General features: G+C 35.9%; 1 protein-coding gene across 9 annotated transcripts in view; it reads left to right on the top strand.

The window, feature by feature from the left end:
* The window catches only part of TJP1 (tight junction protein 1), a 367,980-nt gene that overhangs the window by 299,235 nt on the left and 45,615 nt on the right, over positions 1–23,130 (top strand). For all 9 annotated transcript variants that reach the window (XM_019460064.2, XM_053888779.1, XM_019460066.2 and 6 more), the window contains 6 exons: positions 6,388–6,512; positions 7,149–7,251; positions 12,424–12,700; positions 15,945–16,048; positions 16,641–16,809; positions 17,626–17,773. In XM_019460064.2, the coding sequence (XP_019315609.1) occupies positions 6,388–6,512; positions 7,149–7,251; positions 12,424–12,700; positions 15,945–16,048; positions 16,641–16,809; positions 17,626–17,773 (926 nt within the window). The remainder of the gene's footprint in view (positions 1–6,387; positions 6,513–7,148; positions 7,252–12,423; positions 12,701–15,944; positions 16,049–16,640; positions 16,810–17,625; positions 17,774–23,130) is intronic.

Here is a 23,130-nt window from a genome sequence, read left to right on the forward strand (position 1 = left end):
AGCCACCCAGGCACCCCATGTTTCTTTTGAGTATTTTAACTGTGTTATCTTTGGCATAACATTTTGCTATCCAAGTGTGATGATAATCTAAGTTTCTTTATAAATTAGGAGATTTTTTTGCCTAGATGTCAGAGAGTCTTTTTCCTTAAAATATAATCATTTTATTTGGGTAGATCTTTGGTGTTAGTCTTTCTGAATTGATACTCTCAGATAACTCTCATATCTATAGCAGTATGCATCCTTTGAGTATGTAGTTTAATTAAAAAAATAATAGTATTGGTTAAGTTTTGTTTGTTTTTGTGTTTTTTTTTTACTGGTTTTATTGTTCTTTTCCCTTATTTTGGTTTAGTTTTTTAGGGACTCCTGCTGTACATATGTTGTATCTCTATTGCCTATCTTGCAATACTTACTTTCTTTCAGAATTTTAAAAAAAATCTTATGCATCATTTCTTTTTTGGTTTTAAAAAGATTTCTCTGTTTTTGCTTTCTTTTTCTCTTACAGTCTTGTGTTCCTATCAAAAATGACTTTCAAATTTATAAATTAGCTCTTGAATTCTGTCAACTCATTTTTGAGTTTTTCTAATTCTTATTTATGTTCTTTCATGCCTTACCTATTTTCCTCATGCCTTTTAGTTTTTAAATAGTAACAGTTTTGGTCGTTTTTTCCTCTTTTTTTTGAACACTCATTCTGGCATGCTTCCCTTTTCTGTAGGGATATTATTCTGCTACTCACTATATTTATAGTAATTTTGTAAGGGATTTGATCCTGTTAACTTTTTTTTTGCTCATTTTATATAAAATTAGTTCTTTTGAGTTCTTTAGAAATTGGCTGTTTTCCTGTGTGTGTTTGTACACGTACTTGCATGCATGTCGGCCAAAAAACCTTACTGCTGCTTTCTGACATTTCCTAGCTATTTGCCTTTTGCACACTTTTATCTGGACCTTCTCTTTTGTCTCTGTTATTCCTGTCCCGCCCAACTTTGATTGCACTGCCAGAAGTTTCTCCACAGTGTTGGGCCCTGTCCAGAAAGGCCTGATAGGTCAGTGTTGAGAATTCCTAGGGGTCACACTGCTCCAGTTGATTCAGGCTCTGCTGCCTGATTCCTTGCTCTCACCCACTATTAGAGCAGGGGAAATCCCTCCCAGTTTCCACTGCTGTTCTCAAATTGTTCTGCCATTCTTTCCAGTGAAGAATACCTATCAGTTATTTGGGGGTTCTTCAGGTCTTAGGTATGTCAGACACTGTATGGCTTTCCTTCCACGTAGGTATTGGGAACACACAAGTCTCATAGCTGGTTGCTCAGCCCTGACTGCTTGTGTTTTATACCTGAAGAGCATTTATTGGTTACCTGGATTTGTTGTAAATGTCTGTGGTTTTTTTGTTTGTTTATTTATCATGCAGTTGCCCTGCTTGTTTTTATTTGAGAATTCAGGAAGGTTCAGAATCCATGATACTATGGCTGTTTATTTTTCCAGAAGTCTGAGCTGCTAATGGTCAAATTAGTGCTAGTTTAAAAAAAACAGCTTTCTATAAAGGGGAATTTAGTTAAAATTAAATTGAATAATCATATACTTGTTTTAGTTTGTTATTTTTTTTTGTAATTTTTTTTTAATGTTGATTCATTTTTGAGAGAGACAGAGCACGAACAGGGGAGGGGCAGAGAGAGAGGGAGACACAGAATCCGAACCAGGCTCCAGGCTCTGAGCTGTCAGCACAGAGCCCAACACAGGGCTTAAACTCACCTGAGCTGAAGTCAGACGCTTAACCAGCTGAGTCCCTAGTTTGTTATTGTTGACAAATCACTTTGTGTTAGGCCCTGGCAGGGTTGTTCTTAGCTGGAATATGTAGATGAGTATGTGAATCCCTCCCAGGCTGGGCCTTGATACCCCAGGCTATTTACAGTGCCATTTGTTAAGTAGAAGTGTATATCTCTTCTAGTGGAAAAGTGGTTTGGTTTTATGAATGGGGTGACGCTGAACTTGGATTTTAATGAACTGAAACTTGCAAGACTGATGAGATGCTAAAGGAATCCTAGGTGTAGAGAGGAGATACAAAATAGAGTTTGCTAATGTATGGCATGCTTAAGCAGGTATTCGTGGTTCTGTGTGTTTAGAGCAAAGACTAGGGTGCTGGGAAGCAAGTTGGAGTTGTATTTCACAATGCTTCATACTAAAGAATTTGAACCTATGGCCAATGGAATGACAGGATTAGATTGTTTTACAGTGGTAACTCTTCAAGGATGTCTGGGTGGTTCCATTGGTTAAGCATCCACCTCTTGATTTTGGCTCAGGTCATGATCTCACGGTTTGTAGAATTGAGCCCTACGTTGGGCTCTATACTATCTGTACAGAGACTGCTTGGCATTCATTCTCTCTCTCTCTCTCTCTCTCCCCTCCTTCTTCCCCTCCCCCTCCTCATGCTGACATGCATTCTCTCTTTCTCTCTCTCAAAATAAATAAACTTTAAAAAAATGATAACCCTTCAAACATGAGGGAAGGTAAATTGTAAGTAGGTGGAGGTAAGAAACCTATTGAGAAGGTCAAATAAGACAATGGTGAAGGTAGAGGGAAGGGGAAGTGTGGAATAGTTGAAACCTTTGAATTTTTTTTCTTAATTTATTTATTTTGAGAGAGAGGGAGAATGCGCATGCCCGAGCAGGGGAGGGGCAGAGAGAGGGTCCCAAGAAGGTTCCGTGCTGTCAACACAGAGCCTGATGTGGGGATCCATCTCATGAACTGTGAGATCAGGACCTGAGCCAAAATCAGAAGTCGGACACTTAACCAACCAAGCCACCCAGGTACCTCAGAGAGCTTTGAAGGTTCTTGATTACCAACCTGGTCTGAAGTTCACAAAGCATTTAAGGCTGGGGTTCTCAGCCCTGGTTGTCCATTAGAATCACTTTTTAAAAAATGCTTGCCAGCGCCCCTCTTCTGGTTTTATTTAATTGGTATGAGGTGGGGGGTTGTACATCAGCAAGCACTTTGAAACTGTTCTCAAATGATTCTCATCCCCAGCCAGATTTGGGGATCACAGACATCTGGGTAATCATTAAATGAACTGTAGCAAGCACTAATCCAGGAATTCCCTGCCTTACTAAGTGCTGGAGCTGCACAGAAGCAGTGGTGCAGGCCAGGTTTTCGACCCTGGTTCACTGCAGCCAAAAACTACACTTAGACTGGCTCACAAGTAAAACCTTAAGGAAAATATCTTCTCATCTCTTTCTCATCGAAAGTTCCTGATATTTTCAGCATTTCTTTATAATTTTTTTGTGTTATTTTTAAATTTTTAAATGAAAGAATTACCAAGCAAGATGTAAATGAACAATATAAAAGTACATAGAATAAAAGATTAGTCTGGGGCACCTGGGTGGCTCAGTCGGTTGAGCGACTGACTTTGGCTCTGGTCATGATCTCACAGTTTGTGAGTTCGAGCCTGGCATCAGGCTCTGTGCTGACAGCTCGGAGCCTAGAGCCTGCTTTGGATTCTGTGTCTCCCTCTCTCTCTCTGCCCCTCCCCCACTCATGCTCTGTCTCTGTCTCAGAAATAAACATTTAAAAAAAAAAAAAAAAGATTAGTCTGAGCTTCTTCCAAGGAAAAACAAAAAAAAGCAGAAGAATAATTTGCTTTAAGTACTTTTCAAATGACTAAGGCATCCTGTTATAAAATCATGATGGGTGAAATATCCATTGAAAGTGTAAAACTGGCCAATGGGTATTCATGTAACAGTACAAAGTATTTATTGGTATTCAGATTGTGCATTGCGACTGTTAAACTGATATCAAGTTTTGGTTTAAGATCAAACAATATCCATAATTACCTAAAAGGGCTACTAAAATAACTCTTTCTTTTTTAAATTACATATGTATACGAAACTGGATTTCTTCATGTAATTTACTAAAAAGCAACATGTTACAATTGAATGCATTTTCTTTCATTTTTTTAAATTTCTTATTAGTGAATGTTGGATTTTGTCAAAGTCCTTTTCAGGATCTTTGGATATAATCATAAAATTTTTTTCCATTGAAATTTAATAATAGGATATATGATACCAGCGAATTTCCTTATATATCAATCTTGCATTCCTATAATAAATCCCTTTGTCATGGAGTATTTATATGCCCCCTGTTTGCTCTTTTTTGGCTTAATACTTTTTGTATAGATAGATATACATAAATTATGTTGGGCTTTAATATTTGTAGTGGGGCTCTGTCTTTATGGACAGTCACTATCAGAGTTAGATACCAGTATTCTAGTTGCTTTTTAAAAAAGAGTTGAGAAGCTTTCCTTCATTTTCAGTGCTCTGGGTGAGTTATATGGAGCTTTGAGGCTATGAATTCTATGAAATCATCCTATGAATTCTCTTATGAATTCTTCTATGAAGTTGGTGGAATTCTCCTATGAAATCATCTTGTTCCTGGTGCTTTTTTTGTGGGATAATTCCCTCATAATGTTCTCTATTTCTTCTCCAGAAATTACATTGTTTAAATTGCATTTTTAATTTCTGATGGAGTCATTTCAATAATTGTGTGTTTCCCTAGGGAATTGTCTGGTTCGTGTAGGTTTTCAGATGTATTTGAATTTGTTCTGTAAAGTAGTTTCTTATATTTCTAATGCTGTGCTAACAGGTGTTTCATGCTAATCATTTATTTTTGAAGTTTTAGGCCTGTTTCTGGCTGTTTTGAAATTTGGATATTGTCTGTCTTCAAGTTATAATAAGGGAATGGTTTTGTGTAGTGATTCGTTCTTATATTATTTTGGGAAGATATATAAGGAGACAGATTCAGACAGATGCCATTGTTTTTGGCTAGCTAGATGTTTTCCTGTTTGGTTTTTTTTTTTTTTCAGCATTAACCATTTTTTGCATTAGCTTTATTGCAATATAATTTGCATACCATCCAATTCACCCTTTAAAGCATACAATTTGATGGTTCTTAGTATATTCACAGAGTTGTATGACCATCACCAGTCATTCCTTCAGTATTTTCATTACCCTAAAAAAGAAATACTGTACCATAAGCTATTACTGCCCAGTCTCTCCATCCTTTCCCATCCCTTGTTTTAGACAACACCACGTACAGATTTGAATTTGTCTTTTCTGAACATTTCTTGTAAATGGAATTATACTGTATATGGTCTTTTGTGATTGGCTTCTCTCACAGCATGTGCTACTACTTCATTTCCTTTTACTGCAAATACTATTCCATTGTATGGATGTACACATTTTTATTTATTCATTTGGATAAATAAACATTATCCATGTTGATGGATATTTGGGTTGTTTTTCCCTTTTTGGCTATTATAAATGATGAGGCTATGAACATTTGGGTTTAAGTCTTTGTATGGGCATATGTTTTCATTTTGGGGGGGTATATACCTACAAGTGGAATTACTGGTGTTTATTCTTTTTTAAGGAGTTTTTCTTTTTTCGTTCTTGTTACTTCATTAGGCTTTGGGGTAGGAAGGCGGGGAGGTCATGACATATGCCTAGTCTGTGGTGGATATAGTCTCCTCTCTTGTGGACTAGATAGCCTATCTCCTCAGGTGGTTTAGATTGTAGTACATAGTGTAATACAGTGTTATATGAAAACATACTCCTCTGCTTTAGTGATTCTGGAACCCTAGGAAAATATTTGATGTTTCTTTAGACAACTCTGAATACTTCGTTTAATTTCAAGGGAATGGTGTGGATTTCTTTAAGATTAATTTTTTAATAACTTGGAAATATTTTGAATTTCTTTTTTGTATTGGCATGGCTTTAGTCATTGTGACTAAGATTTTCAGTTCATTTAGAAGTATGTCATGTGTTATTTCCTTTAATTAAAAACATATTTTAAAAGGTTTGATATGGTTCTACTTTCTGTTATATGCAGTGTGCATGTAAGACATGATTATAATGTACTACTTCCTAAAGATATTTTTAGCATAATTGAGGGAAGGTGAAATAACATATTTGATTTTCACAGGTGTTGATTTATTATACAAAATGGCATCAGATGTTTATACTAATTGTTTATTCTATAAGTTAGTTGCCAGTGTTTGTGATGGTCACACTAGTATACTGCCAATACCTTCAGGAACCCTTTTGATAATCAAAAATAAATTCCAGGATTTCAGTGTTGAGAATTTTTAAATGTATTTTAGTACTTAAAAAGCACTCATGTAATTGTCAGTTTTTAATATTCTTTTATGTCCAGCATTTATTAGAACATGCATTCCCATACCAGGATAGATCATTCTGATATGAATCTACCCAAGTGTTTGGATCATAGGTGTAAGGTGTAATAAGATTGTAATTTTTATATCTAAACTTTTTTAGATTATAGAGTGTGATAGAATGAATAGTTATTTTTCGTACTGGCATTGTTTTCCTATAATTATTACTTTAGGCTCCTGGATTTGGATTTGGAATTGCAATATCTGGTGGAAGAGATAACCCTCATTTTCAGAGTGGGGAAACGTCAATAGTAATCTCAGATGTTCTGAAAGGGGGACCTGCTGAAGGACAGCTACAGTAAGTGCATTTGCTCTTTTGGGTGCCTATGTTACAAGCACCGTTCCTACCCTTGGTCACTGGCACATAGCGCTAGTGCATTCTTTAATATATATTGCCATTTATGTCTATCATAAACAGAAAGCTAGTCACTGTAAAAATAAAAATGGTGAAAAAAAAAACTTGCCACGCAGTTTGGCGTGGAATTTAGCCTTCGGGAACCTCTTACCCTTAATCTTGTCCTTTTTTTTCAGTTAAGATAAGCAAGAGAAAGAGAGGCAAAAGATTACCGGCTAGCAAAAAGTGAGCATATAATCAGGATTGAAAGAAAATTGGAGTGAGAAGGACTTTATTTTTTAAAAGGGAGTAACTTTTCCAGCTATGCCCTGTAATTGTACTACCAAAAATCATTTTTTGTATTGTGGTACCTGTTTACTCTTATGTAAAAACAAAAGATTTAAAAAACATTAATGACCTGTGATTAGTGACTTCCTAAATGTTGTTGTAGGAGATGGGAAAGTAAATCATTTGACATTATTGTAACATTATCTGAAAGTATCCACAAAATTGTGGAACTATCCATCTTGAAAGTATATTCATAAACCTGTCTGTATGTTTTTTTCTAATATGTCATTTTGGTGGCCTTTTTTTCCTTAGGGAAAATGACCGAGTTGCGATGGTTAATGGAGTTTCAATGGATAATGTTGAACATGCTTTTGCTGTTCAGCAACTAAGAAAAAGTGGGAAGAATGCAAAAATTGTAAGTATCTTTTACCTTTACTTTAGTAAGAGTATCAATTTTATCATTGAAATGTTTCTGGTGTTTGAATTCCTCTTTCCCCTTTAAGAAAACGAAAACTGGATCAGTACTTATAAAGTTAGCTTACAAAAGTGTTTCTTCTAATACTGATGGTATATTTTATCACAGAAAATATATTTTCTCAAAGTTTAGATACTAGGATTTTTTTTCGATTGAAAAAGAAAGGCAGTGATTGAAAGGTGAAAGGTCACCTCTTTATGGCTTAATGTTCCCTTCTCTTTTAAGTTCTGAAGTTAGACTGAATCTTGGCATATAGTCTGTTTGAAATATTTAGCCCTGTTTTCTGTTACAGGATTTGTTTAATGGGCAAGTTTTACATTGTCCCTTGAACACATACATCATCAACCACTTTCCTTGTTACTGTGATACAGTTTGAGGAGAGAGAAAGTGGTAAGATTTTCTTTGTAGAGTTGTTGAGGGTGCATTTTAATGTTACTGTTTTAGTATATAGCTAGAATCTTTCTTCTATTTCATTATTTCTCTAAGTCCACTTTTTTTTTTTTTTTTTTTAAGTTCAGTTAACTCTTGATAACTGGTCTCCAATCACAGTTAAAACTAAGCAGATGTGGCACAGCATAGATTTAATGTAACAGTTCTGTTTAAAATCATATCCATGTTTAGGAACACAGTAGCTACTTTACCCACTTTGCTCCTTCCCCCATTCTGCCCATCTAGCCTCTGAAAGGACTTATTAAGGCACTGCTTTAAGCCCTTAGTTCAGGTATAAAGAACAGGAAGAGGAGGCTGGGTAGGCAGCTAGATGGATTGTCCTGCCTTGTCTGTTGAGAACTTTGCTACTTCCCAGCAGACACTCAGAACCACAGTGGACCCAACAGAAGGGAGAGGGCTGGAAGTGAGGGGAAGGCCTGCCCTGTTTTGACTTTGGGGATTGGGTGAGAGCTAGGAGGTGTATTCCCTGAGACTGTGCACTTCACAGTTGCTAAGCCCTCTTCCATCGTCTAGGCTGCTGTGCCATATGGTTTATTTCTGCACCAGTATCTTTGCTGATGAGGTGAGAGTTTTCTCAGATTGCAGTAGACCCACTATTTAGTTACTGCATTCCAAATGACAGACATCTTCTTTTGGGTATATATTTTCACAACTTCATTGTAGTCCTATTTTTACACTTGTAGTGTTATTTTTAAATCACAGTTCATATACTTACTGGCTGGTGTGTGGTAGAGTTTTTAAAGTTTTTATAACATGAGATTGTAATATTTATAGAAGCAAATTGCTAATTTTTATAAATTGAGTAAGTTTTAGCATTCTTGCCTTAGCTGCTGATGTTGAACATTGTTACTATTTTTCAGTATTTTTCAACTGCATATTCAAAGGTGAGCACCTTAGGTAAATTGGGTGTTTTCTTCCTGTATCTGAGGTTGTGAGCTTCACCTGTAACCTCAACGTTTTAAGCTCTGTTGAAATGTTGAGCTGTTTTGTTCACCATGCAAAATATTCAATATACATATTCCACATTGATAATGCATCTAAGAAAGTTGTATTTCTGCACTATAGACTTCTCCCCATAGAAATCATTTTATGAGAAGTAGGTCCAAAACCTGTAGTGTATTTGAAATAGGAAAAGGATTTGGGGCAGCTCAAGGATGGATTTTGCTCTGATTGTACTTAGCTACGTGACTTGGAGAGGCAGAATAAAACCCCAGTGTCTTACAATGTGGTCTTTCATTGTGAGGTGTCTTTCTAAACTCTTAACGCATCCCCAGCCAGAACCAAAACCTCAAGGTCATTATATATATTGTTTTTGCTTTGTTTAGTTTTGTTTTTTTCATTTCTGAATAATCAGCTCCTCTTCCTTCCTCCCCAATCTACCAATCTGTTTTCCTCCCTGTGTTCTTACATTAAGGTGGTTGGTTGTTTATGTGATTTTCTTTCCATTAACCAAGAGCTCCCTGGGTATTAAATAAACTGTTTCTTTTCTGTTAAACTAAAGTGTTAGAAGTCCTTTGATAATATAACTATCATAAATAGGTTTAGTTTAGTTTAACAATAAGTGAAGTTAGAAGTAGTTTATGACACAGTGAGTGTGTATAATTTTTACTAAAATTCTGAACATCTTTAAAAAGCATTATGAAGTGTGTGTGCAGAAACACCTCCTAGTGATAATGTCTGTGAGCACTTCAGTGTATCTCCATGTGGTTATGTAGCATTTCACTGTGTGTACGTGCTTACCTAACCCATTCATTGGTGGGCATTTCAGTGTCCAGTTTCCACAAGTATTAAAAAAAAAATACTGTGTTGAAGATCATTGTGTTTCTGCCTACTTGTTCAGTTACTTTTTAGGAATAACTTCTTGGGAGTGGCTTCTCAGTCAGAGGGCATGAATGATATACGCATCACCAGCCCTTCAGAAAGATGATAGGGCATTGAGAGTCCAATTTCAGCAACACTTTTTAAATCTTTGCCAAACAGACTGACATAGTATTTCAAATGAACTATTTTACAGTACAAATGAGTTTGGTCATGTTGTAGTGTACATACTGCCCATTTATGTTTCTTCTTTGCTTATTCCTTAGCATTTATATGGTGATGATTGTTGTACTAGGGTGTAGTATATATTAGGATTATTAGCCTTTTATCATATATACTGCATATATTGTGTGCCCATTTGTTTTTTTGAGTGTAGGTTGTTTATGGTGATTGTTTTGGAGGGGTTTGTTTTTATATCACTTTGTTTCAACATTGAAATGTTTTCATTTTTATGTTGTCATGTCTGTCAGATATTCACTTGGTTGGTTCTGTCTTTGGTGTCAGGCTTATAAAAGCCTTTTACCTTTTACCAGTTATAAAAGTGTATAACCTATATTTTATGCTAGTACTTGTGTAGAATTCATTGCTTTATTTTACATTTGAATCTTTATGTCAGCTAAACTGTCTTGAAGTAGGCATTTCCCTCTAAGTTTGTTTCAGAGTTTTCAGTGTTAAAATCAAGGATAGTTGCCAAACCTTCTAAATCTCTTCTTGTAAGTTTACAACCATTAACGATAATATAAACGGAGAATTGTAACAGGACTGGATATTTTTCAATAAGTTAAGCACTTACTGGTTGCAAATATTTCATTATATGTACAGTTAAATGCATGGCAAGGACCTTCTCTAAACAACTTGAATCTTAATAGGATAGACGGGTACCCACAATCATAACCATAATGCACATCTGAGAATGAGAGGCGTTTCAGGTACAGTAGATTTCCATAGAGGTGGTAAGCACTCTCTTGGGGGAAGACATGGAAAGCTCAGAGTGTTCATCTGGTTACTTTGTTTTTGTTTGTACATAACTAGGGAGGAATTGAAGATTTAAAGTAATACAGCAAAAGTATTGCTTCTAAAACAGTATGTTGGAGATTGAAATAGAGGTGAGACTAAAACGCAGAGAGTCGGGTGGGAATGTTTATAGTAACTGTTACTTGCTAAGGGCCTGAGCTGTGGAAGGACAGGCAGCCTTCTCTCCATTCACAACAGGGCATTGACAGTCTGACCTTGCCACATATAGGCATCTTGCTGCTGCTTCAGCTTCAGTGTTGTTTCCTCAGAAGGGCCATCTCTGATGACTCTTGGTGGTAGTAGGCAGCAACAAGCACTATTAAGGATACAGCAGCCCTTTGAAGAAAGGGAGGAGATAAGAAAACTTGGAAATGAATAGCAAGACAGAGGAATAGAAGATTAATTAGCAGATTAGTAGTAGAGGACAAATTTGAGGGAGAGATTAAAGTTGTAAGTACCCTGAGGGGGTGTTGTTGATGAGGACAGTCTTGGAGGTGGGTAGGAATAAGAATAAGAACTCATTTGGGAGAATTTCGTTTGTACAGAAAGAGGTTCGACTTGGTCTTTGGACCCTGAAGGAAGGAAGACTAAACAAATAAGGTATTGAAAACCATCTGGAATATAGGGGATGTGAAGTGGCACTGAGCTGTGTAAGTCAGGCTGAGTGATTGGGATCTTGAAGAATAGTTTTGGAATACCTGTGTTAGCAAATTCCATAGAGAGGCAAGAGGTGGAGGAAAGGATTACTGACAAGCAAAAGAATTCTGTAAAGTAAAATGAATTTATGGAGGACCTAATCAGCAAAGTTTGGAAATGCAGCCATCTGAAGGTAAAGATAATACAGGACTGAAGTTTGTCATGGCAGGTGATTGAGAGGTCACAAGAAAGTTATTTAAATATCACAGCATGACGTCTCACACAAACTTGGGAGCAGCACAAGTGAAACCAGGAAAGAATTGGTGAACTGAGAGAACAGAAAGTGGAGGAATCATAAAAAAGATGGGCATAGAAAAGTTTCAGTAGATCAAGGAGTGTTCCCCAAAAAGATCTTGCAGATCTCTGATGAGATTGAGGGTGTACCAGAATGAGACAGTCAAGTGCAGTCCAGGGATTAAGAGGCCACCCAATCAGAAGGTAATGCTTATAGATCTTGAATTTGCAGAAAGTAAAGGAAATAAATGGCCAGGGAAAATTGAACCACATAGCAGTCATTGAGGAAAGAAAGCCAGAAGAAGGGATTTATACCAACAATAGAAATTGGAGAGATACAGAAACTGAACAGTTTATATTGGTAAAGTATTAGCTCCAACTTAAGAAGTTGAATGTTAATGTGGAGGAGGTACAGTAAATTTATCCATTAAGAGTTTTAGTAGGATAGTTGTGGGCCTTGATACTGATGGATTCTGAAAATTTCAAGGAGTCAAGTTGGGCTTACAAGTTTGCAATGGTCTTGGTAGCAACTAACGGTGTATTTGATGGTATTAGAGTACAGTGCCCCATCCTTTATCCAAATCACTAACAATTGCTAGTTTCTCTTTAAGCTTGTGATTATTACACCTAAACAATCTTTCTAAATTAAGTAACTAAGGACTTTATTAGGCTCACTATTCCAAATTTGGTTCTTAAACAGATCTGTTTGTCAAGAGAGCAGAAAACATAACCATTATGGAAATGTATTCTCTAGTAATTTCTTACAATTTTTTGTGTATTTTGTCTCTCTGATTCATAATTTATTTGACATACGACCAGAAAAACATAATTTTCCTTTCTCTTAAGAACTAAAAGTGTATGTAGAAATCAATCAGCTTTTTTTGTAATCTTTATTTGTAGACCATTAGGAGGAAGAAGAAAGTTCAGATACCAGTTAGTCGTCCTGATCCTGAACCTGTATCTGAAAAAGAAGATGATAGTTATGATGAGGAGGTCCATGATCCGAGAAGCAGCCGTGGAGGTCTGGTCAGTAGAAGGAGTGAGAAGAGTTGGGCAAGGGATAGAAGTGCAAGCAGAGAGAGGAGTTTGTCCCCACGGTCTGATAGGCGATCTGTGGCCTCCAGTCAGCCTGCCAAACCCACCAAAGTCACATTGGTGAAATCCCGGAAAAATGAAGGTATTCTCTATCAACTTGTTTATCATTTTCACATGAAAATGTTAACACTAATTTTGATGAGTGAAATTGCTGCCCTTTCCTATCCTCGTTTTTGTTGTCTTTTGTTATCTTCATTGTTGTGTCCTGTTGCCATAAGTCCTATCCCATTATAGCAGGCTTCAGGGATCACCTACTTTTCTCTTCATGAATTAATTTGGTGCAGCAGATCATACTTCAAATAAATTGTCCAGTAGTTGGATTTTGAATTTCTTGTTGTGGTTAGAATAGCCAAATACAAATTATGCTAACAAATGTCACACCAGTACCAAGCTGAATTTCAGTGTTTTACTTAGCTGTTAGGATCAGTAGTAGCATAACCATTGGAAGAGATCTTGGGGCTTTTTGGGAAGGGGGGCAGACTTCTTTTTAAATGAAGAGATTAAGGGGAAGGAACCCCTGATAGGGCATTTCTGTATAATGCAGGACTTCTTTAAACTGAAGCTAGCCGCTTCCCCTTACTTAATCAAATTTGATAAAAATGAATGCGATTGTGACCTCGTCCTGTGGACATGTCTCTCAAATGCAGGCAAGCATCTGTGACTGATTTTGGTGAAAAGGTGTTCTACTAAGAATATCATGTAGGCTTGCTTTGATCTGCTACACCAGCACCTGACAGACCTTTTTTCTAGTTCTTGCTCCCCACCCCACTCTATGGTGGACATCTCAAACTGTCTACCCTTGCTGTTTCTACTTCATTTTGCCACTCATTCGTCAACCCTCTCTGACCTGGTATCTGTTACACCTTGCTCCCAAAGCTGTTAAAACTAAATAAATCCAGTAGAAATTTTCAGTCTTTATTTTACTTGCCTTTTCAGTACCATTTTGCATAGTGTTAACCACTTCCTATATTTTGAAATAACGTCTTCTCTTGGCTTCAGTAATACTGTGTTCTTTTGGATCTCTCACCCCCTTACGTATCCTTTGCAGGCTCCTTCTCATCCTACCCTTTAATCTTCCATAGATTTCTATTCTGGAATCTCTTTTTTCCCTCAACGTAACCTCTTTAGGCAATTGCATCTGCTCATTGTCTCAGTTAGCTGCTGCTGATGGCAAAACTTATTTCTCCAGCCCAAGTCTGTGTAGTTGTGCGTGCCAGCTGACTGTTAGGCATATTGACTTCAGTATTTCACGTAGCTCCCTCAGACTTAACACACCTCAAGCAAAACTTCTACCTTCCTCATAAACTTTTTGTGTTTTCTTATGAAGTTGCTCATTAGATATATTCTCATCTACCCAGTTTCTCATGCCAGTTATGGAAAACATTGTACTTATCCTTGACATCTCTTTTTTCCTCACTTCCCTGTACCCAGTTAATATATCGTAACTTCTTCAATACCATTCTTAAATAACCTCCCACTTCTGCCTTTCTCCACTATCACCACCACCTCCCTCATCCATGCTACTGTAATCTTTTTTTCTTTCAGCTTTATTGAGGTGTAATTGACATATATAAATATATAAACTTATATATATTTAAGGTATATAACATGATTTGATACATGTATACATTATAAAATGATCACAGTCAAGTTTATGACATCGGGCATTTACGTGCATTGACATGTATTTACTTAGTTACCTCAGTTACTTTTTTTTTTTTTTTTTTTTTTTTTTTTTGGTGCGGTGAATAACTATCGTCTCTTAAGTGGACATGAGTCTCAGAAACTAGTCTCTGGATCCCTTCCAGTCAATTCTGCAGACACCTTCACAGAGTTAAAGGATCTTCTGTGACATTTGTTATTCTTTCGCATCTCTCTTAGTTACTCCTCAGTCGTAGCTATCCTAACAGTTATGACTGTTCCTTCATACCTTTTGGGACATTTGTTTGTAACCATTCTGTCTCTACCACCTCCCACCCCACATACACATTCACAGGTGTACCCTAATCCTTCTGGTTTAGTAGTATTTCTGCTTTAGTATTTCTTCCTCTCTGGCTCTGTACTGGACACTGAATCCTATATTGCCTTTGTATGAACTCTTCCTCACACTTACATTTGCCCCTACTGACTGTTGCCAGAGCGTAGGGCCTCTGTCTCATTCGCTGCTTTTTAGCCAGAGTGCCTGGCGTATAGTTAATATTTACCCAAGGAAACACTTGGAGTTGATGAATATGTGAGGATTACTTTGAAGTAATCTCTGTATTGATTATTTATAACTTTTTAATCTTGAATAAGGACATTTTTGTCATTTGTACTATATTCTTCTGTGATATAACAACCATTTCTCAAGCACATATATTTGACTGCCTAGATCCCCTGAAAAGTCATTTTCTCTTTTCACCCTGATTCTTTTCCTGTTTGAGCACTCTGTGTGTATTTGCCTTAAATTAAGCTGCAACTTAGGGTTTTTTGTTTTTGTCCCCCCCCCCCCACCTTTTTTTTAATGCAGTAAGATGCAGAGTCCTTTCCTCTCTCCTGACAGAGCCAGGAGTGTTCCTTTTCCTATTGATGTGCTCTTGTCGTCATTGTTCTGGTTTACAAACACACAAAATTCTGCGGTTTTGCAGGTCCCTGGACAGTTTTCTAGACTCTCCTGGTACTTTCCTGTTTTGACCATTTCCTCATCCATAGATAAAATTAATGTTGCCTCACATTTGGATACCTGGTTGGTTGTTAAAAGGAAAGGACTGGCCTTTTTAACTCCTGCCTGCATCTGCACAGCTAGTTGAAGCCTTTGTTCGCACCAACACAGAATGTATATAGTAATGTTCTGCATGTCTCTCTCCATGGTTAGAGGTGTGTAGAATCAGAAGAACTTTTGCTCTGGGAAATTGGGGAAAACAAAACAGTGTATGCTTAGTAATACAAGTCGTCATTAAAATTGTCAACCTTTCCAGAGTTTTTCCAACCTCAAGCAGTTCACTTTTTAGAAGTGTATTCATTAAACCTTCTGAGAAGCTAGTTTAATACAACATAGGAAGAAATGGTCTTCTCTTCAGGCTTGGGTTTTTTTTTTTTTTTCTTCCTTTCCCCTTTCTGAGTAAAAATTGGAATAAGTATGTCAGTCTTCTGCTTGGATCATAGACTTTCTTTACTTTCACATTGGCAGTGCACACTTTTTGATGATTAGAGGAAATGACATCTTTGCAGGGTGACCAAGAATAATTTCTTGCTGTTGATCGTACTTAAAAACTCAGTGTGGTGATGATTATTATACTTTTAAAGTGTGCGGTTTACGCTAAAGACATTTAAATATGTTATTTCAGAATATGGTCTTCGATTGGCCAGTCATATATTTGTGAAGGAAATTTCACAAGATAGTTTGGCAGCAAGAGATGGCAATATTCAAGAAGGCGATGTTGTATTAAAGGTATAGTCATATTCTTACATTTTAATGAACTGAAGTAGAAAACAAATTCTAGTGTAACCATATAGTTTCTGCTCATGTTTGAAGCAATTTTGCCAAAATTAAAAATCAATGTTTGGGGCACTGGATGGTTTGTCATTTTTAATGGACAAAAATGGTTTGTCTGTTATTACGTGTCAACACTGATATTTTTCTTTAGGCATGGAGTCATTCTGAGCAAATTAATCATTACAAATGAATATCCTTCACTGCTAGGAACTACTTTGTAGGTAGATATGTCTAGTCTTACACAATAAGTGGTTTTGATAACTAAATATTATTAAAATGTTTGTTTTGTTTGTTTGCTTATAAGTAATAGAAAGTGACAGGCTTTTGGGGATTGGCTCAGATATTAATTCGGGTTTTCTGACATAGCAACAGCATAGTAAAGATTTTATTTCAGGAAAGAGGAGTACTTTGATATTATGAAAGGACTAATTTTGGTTCTTACAGCAAGCCAAGGAGTAATTTAAATATTCCTGTTTCATAATATTAAGTTAACATTTGTATTTTTATCATTTACTTTCAACTTAGAGGTTTTTTTTTTCTGTTGCAGATAAATGGTACCGTGACAGAAAATATGTCACTGACAGATGCAAAGACATTGATAGAAAGGTCTAAAGGCAAGTTAAAAATGGTAGTTCAGAGAGATGAACGAGCTACCCTATTGAATGTCCCTGATCTTTCTGACAGTATCCATTCTGCTAATGCCTCTGAGAGAGATGGTGAGTATAGTTCTGTTTGGAGAGTCCCTTTAAGTAACCTGTTAAAGTAGTAGGAAGATTTGATATGTTTGAATGAAATAATTTTCTACAAGCCAGACACCTTCAGAACCTAAGAATTACAAATATATATACTGGGAGTGGAGGGCTTAATTTTAATTACATTTTTCCTAGTTTTATTGAGAAATGTGGAAGTTTAAGGTACACAGCATGATGGTTTGATTTACATCTATTGTGAAATGATCACCACAATATGTTTAGTTAACGTCTTTTATCTTCTCCTGTAGATAAAAGAAAAAAAAAAAGATTTTTCCGTGTGATGAGAACTCTTAGGATCTAGTCTCTTAACTTCATATATCCTATAGCAGTGTTAGCTATTATCATCTATTGTACATTTCTTCCCTGGTGCTCATTTATTTTATAACTGAAAGTCTGGACCTTCCTCCAGTTTCCTTTTGCCCCTCCCCCCACCCTCTCTGGTAACCACAAATCTGATTTCTTTTTCTGTGAGTTTGGTGGTTGTGTGGGTTTGTATTTTTGCTTTTTGTGGGTTGTTTTCTGGTTTTTTTTTTTTGTCTTTCTCTGACTTATTTACCATATGCCTTCAAGGTCCACATCCATGTTGTCACTGTCCTTTTTGTTTTGTAGGCAGCTTACCATTATTAATCAGTGGTTGATGAAGTTAATGCTTATATCAACCATTTTATATGAAATTATATTTAGTAGCTTATATTCATTATCATTGGAGTATCTTACATTTTACATTATTTTACTATGATCATTTCATGGGAAAATAAAAAGCACCCTTTTACTTAACAGACATTTCAGAAATTCAGTCACTGGCATCAGATCATTCTGGTCGATCACATGACAGACCTCCCCGCCACAGCCGGTCACGATCACCTGACCAACGGTCAGAGCCTTCTGATCATTCCAGACACTCTCCACAGCAGCCCAGCAGTGGCAGGTAATCACACTCTGTTGTTAAAATAGTTACGTGTGCTTGATACATGTTTCTGGTATTGCTTACAAATAAAACTAGAAGATAGATTTTCTTTTATTAAGATTAGGTTGGAAGTTTTTTTTTGTTTTTTTTTTTTTTAATTAATTTAGGGATTACCTAGAAAAACATAGGTCAGTTAATCTTCTTAAAGGGTGAAGTGGTAAATATTTTAAGTATGTAAGCCGTATAATTTCTTATCACTACTCTGTAGCACAGAAGTGTAACTGTAGATAATATGTAAATGAACAGACAGGGTAGTGTTCCAATAAAACTTTATGAAAAACACTTGGCCATACAGCTGCAGTTTGCTGATCCCCACTGCATAAGAAGATGCTGGCCAGCTAAAAGAATATACTGCTTGGGAAAGTTAAACATATTAGCAGCCCTTTCCTAGACACTTTAACCCGGACTTTGTTTTCCCTCTTAAAAAAACACTGTCTGGTATTTATGCCAAAGAGTCTGGTATATTAGTAGTATGTGACTTACCTGAGTTTATGTGGTCTTTGGGGTTGCATATACAGTTGAGAATCTGAAAATTAGGACCCTTATTTCCAGAATAGTACACATGTACACATAAACATTTGGCATTTTACATAGAATTTGTGGATATTCCCAGGGCTCTGTAGGCCACCAACTGATTTATGGTTCTGTAATAATCCATATGAAGATCTTCTGGAGGCACTTGAAAATTTGAGCTGAACATTTTAGGGTTAGAGATTAATTTGGGACTTAACTTGCATGGAGGTGTTAGCTCAAGCCATAGAAGTCATTAAAGTTACTAAGAAAAACGATGTGGAGGGAAGGCCAAGATAATTAGACTGGAGGCAGTGTATTCTTTGAGGAAGGTGAGGAGGCAAGGAAGTAGTAACCAGAGAAAGGAGGAGTGTGTAGCCAGAAGAAAACTTTTTTGAAGATCATTAAAAACCATAATGATCATTATTTTGCACTGATTGTTTTAGAGATTTATGAAGCGAATTCTCTTTAAATTTCAAATTTTAGTTTTATAAATTATATTAACTCTGATCTTTATTTTAAGGTTGTAATAATTATTTATTTATTTACTTACTTATTTTAATGTTTATTTTTGAGAGAGAGAGAGACAGAGCACAAGCATGGGAGAGGCAGAGAGAGAGGGAGACACAGAACCTGAAGCAGGCTCCAGGGTCTAAGCTGTCAGCACAGAGCCCGATGCACGGCTCGAACCCATGAACTGTGAGCTCATGACCTGAGTCGAAGTTGGATGCTTAACCAACTGAGCCACCCAGGCGCCCCATAATGATTTTTTTTTAAAATACTATAGTACATCATATGCCATCCTGGCTTATCTTATAACTGATACAACTGATTGTTATTTTTAACTGCTTCAAGTTAATATATTCTAAAACTCTTCTTGACATAGCATAGATGTTACCTGGGAAAGGATTGCTGCAACCACACACACACACACACACACACACACACACACTGTGATATAAATCACACCCTTGGATGATTCATGGGAGTAGCTATAATTTTAACACATTTCTCTCACCTAGAAACCATGCTGGTGTCAAGAAATTTGGACATGATTTTCCTTAAAAAAAAGAATCATCTACATTTTGGCCGTTAGTTTTTATTGTGAGCAAATTCTAAATCTTAAAAAGTTTTTTTGATGCGACTTTTTTTCATCTAGATTTCCTAAACACTTGGCATTCGTAACTTAAAAGTTAAAGAGGTTTGTTCTGTTTTGTTTTTTTAAACATTTTAATATAAAATTACGTTGAGGTGTTTTAATTGGGAACCTCAGGTATCCTTATGGGTCACACGAGTTATATGAGATCTTTTAAAAATACAGAATCCTAGGCTCTGTTCTCAGGTGGAGGTGGAGAATACAGTTTGTTTGTTTGTTTGTTTTTAGGTTTCTGATATCATCCTCTACTGTGCAGTACCAAATTTGGGAACTTCTGGTTAGGACATGTGGTACATACTAAAGAAAAGATGGTACTTCACATACAGAAGGCCAGAAGTCTTCAGATTATTTCCAAATTCTTGTGCTAAGAATTTAATTTCTGAAAATTCAGTGACCTTCACACATTCAAGATGTACAATAGTACCAGTTGCTTAAAGATTTCATTTTTTCTCCTAAAGTTCATGTTAAAATACAAATAACTGTGGAGTTGTGGAGGATTATCCTGTGTTTTGAGAAACAGTTTAGGTGTTCTTTAAAAGTAAAATTCTAGTAAAAACACCATGGGTTCTGTATTCCATTATTCTCATGACCTACTTGAGTTCTGTGTGATGATCTTTTCTGAGAGAGCAAACGTTGTGGACAGAGCTCTTGAGAAAAGCCCATTAGCTTGTTTCTTCATAAGTAGATGAGCAATGCACCCTTACTGTTATCCAGAACAGGGGTTGGCACACTACAACTTGCAGGCCAAATACAACCTGCTGCTTGATTTTGCAAATAAAGTTTTATTGGAACCAATCCTATAATGGCATAATTGAGAAGTTGCAAGAGAGACTGTATGGCTCACAGAGTCATAAAAGGAAAACGTTTGCCAATCCCTGGTCTAGAATGTTAAAATAGGCGTTATTGAACTAAAAAATTATATATAGAGAGAGAGAATTACTACAGTGATTTTCTTACATCTGGATGCGTGTTGCCAGGTTTGTTTTATATTTTATTCAGTGATGTTTCAGAGCCCCTTCTGGGCCAAGACTTGTTCTAGGAACTCGGGATACTGAGAGCCCAAAACTTATGCCACTGTTTCATGCTCACAAGGTAGCTCTCACAGAGAAGATTCTTTTCACTGATCTCACTGTGGTCCCTACATAACTGAGTGTTTGATTTGCAGGGTATGTTCTAAGCCTCTCTTTGGTCATATAGTTTACTGTCCCTACTACTTACATTTAATTACACCAATCCATTTTATGACTTTTCTCCCTAGAGTGACAACATATGTTTACCTTTTTTGTTCTGTTCTATCAGCTTTATAATAAAGGTGACTGTGGTGCTACTGATTATCATAGCAGGTTCAGTATTGAAAAAATTCTACTGTAGTAAAAGCTGAGACTAATTAAAATAATGTTGAATTGTGGAACATTTGGATTATAAAGATTATGTTTTATATTAGACTCAGTCATTCCATAAACTAAGTTTATTTAAGGCCTAAGTTGTCTAAAGTTTTTAGGGAGTGTATTATAACAAATAGAAAAGGTTTAATTTATATTTAGCATATTCATTTTATAAAAATGGTTGCTTTTGAGGTACTTGCAAGCAGTGTCTTAAAAAGATTGAAACTTTGTAAAATTATCAAATATTCTCATTATTCATTATTTCTCCTGAGAGAAAATGCTCCCCCTAAATTCTGAAAGTTAGTGGTATCAGTATTGATCATGGGTTATGATATAGTAAATATGTGATAGTAAAATTGAATTTTACAAATGAGAAATTTCTAGACAAATCCAAGTGTTGAGCCCCATTAAGGTGATATATTTGGGATAAAAACCTTTTACCTATACAGTCCACCTTTTCTGTCAGCCTTTGACTATACAGGGTTGAATTGAGCTCATGATCTGTTTCTCCAAGAGTGCCAATAAATCCTAATACCTATGCAAATAGGGCATATAATGTATCCGCTTAAATACCTTAGAGAAGTCTTGACTTTTAAAGATCTTTTTTTTCTTTACATATTTTACATTTTCCATTATCTTCCATAATTATTTTATTTGATTCTAGAGGACTGTAAATATTCTTTAATTCTGGAATATATAGTCTCTTTCAGATACTGCTTGGTTCTCTGGAACTTTGCCAGTTGGCTAAAAATTATTGAGACATTTACATGTATCAGTTGTACATTTTTTTTTACTACTGTAAAATGTGGAGAAGTGCCATTTTCTGATTAGCGAATTTCAGGTTTTGTTTTCTGATCTTTGGTTTTAGTTCTTTAAAAAGGTTTTATTATCTCCAATTTAATAGATGCTTTATTCAGAACAAGATTTACATGTGATAATATTGACAATTAATTTGGTATAAGTACTGCTTTATTTTTCATTTGAAGTCCTTCATGTTTGTTTGTTTTTGGTTTCTCCTCTGTGAAAGATAGAAAGGGCCAGGTAGAAAGATAATTCTTGAAGTATCTCAATGAAATTAATTGATCACTTCTTTCCCGTGGATTCTATGCCTTCCAGCTGGACTAAGGGAGTTGGTTGTGAGTTGATGCAGCACAGTGAACTTTCTACAGTAGAGTGAATGTTGAAAGATCTTTTTTTTGCCAGTAATTTTGACATTATCCTGCTGATTCTTACCATATTATATATTTATTGATACCGTGTATATGTTCTCAGTATATGGTTATAAATTTTCCCTCAACAAACTAGGCAAGATCCCTGCTGTCCTAGAGCTTTAGGCTTATATCAAAGTGAAAAAAGCAGATAAGTAAGTTTGAAAAATATATTTCACTTTCCATCAGACTAATGGAAATTATTCCATTAGTGGTAAGTACTATAAAGAAAATGAGGGTAGTACGATAGTGAAGGCAGAGGGGGCGATACTAGATAACATGATCAGAGAAGAAGGCTTGTCTAAAGTGACCTCATCTTGAAATGAGTAAGAAAGAGCCCTCCAGATGAAGATTATTGTAGAATAAGAAATAACATGCCGTTTCTCAACTTGTTGGAATAACAGCTGGATGCTGGATCACAAGAGTAAAGGAGACAGTGATTGGAGTTCTAAGAAGTATTTTCTTCTGTTTTGGAAAAAATTGTTTCATGAGAGAAAATATGAAAGTTTTTTAAGAAGTTGTTTATTACTTGAATTGGTTTTGGGGTTTTGGGGGTTTGTTTTGTTTTGTTTTGTTTTTTTGTTTTTTTGCTGAGATTCTTTGTCTAATGTTTCGATATGAGTGGAATATTGATGACCCATCCTGAACTTCTGTTACTTAAATAAGAGCCAACTTGTTTTCAGTCCTTGGGAATTTTAGGTTACCACGTTAAAATTCCAATCTGAGATTTTGTTTTTGATATGCTTTCTAAGGAGGCCAGGCCAAGGGAAGACCATAGTTGATGCACTTCTCTAGTAATTAACTAGCAACCCAAGTGTAATAATATGTGTGCTCAATGATTGCTGAATAATTTTAACTCCTAACAGAATATGAATCTAATGGCATAAAAGCAAGCTTAAATATTATACTTTATCCCACAATTTAAAAAGTAAAAGTATGAATTTTGTTCATCAGCTCTTACACAAGTACAATATAAAACATAAAATATGATTTTTATAAAAATAGACTCTCCACTTGGTAACGTATTAAAAATAGTAAATGAATGAAAAATCTTACTTC

The sequence above is a fragment of the Panthera pardus genome, unplaced genomic scaffold (assembly GCF_024362965.1).
Source record: "Panthera pardus isolate Hobbes unplaced genomic scaffold, ASM2436296v1 HiC_scaffold_24, whole genome shotgun sequence".
In the NCBI taxonomy this organism is placed as follows: domain Eukaryota; kingdom Metazoa; phylum Chordata; class Mammalia; order Carnivora; family Felidae; genus Panthera; species Panthera pardus.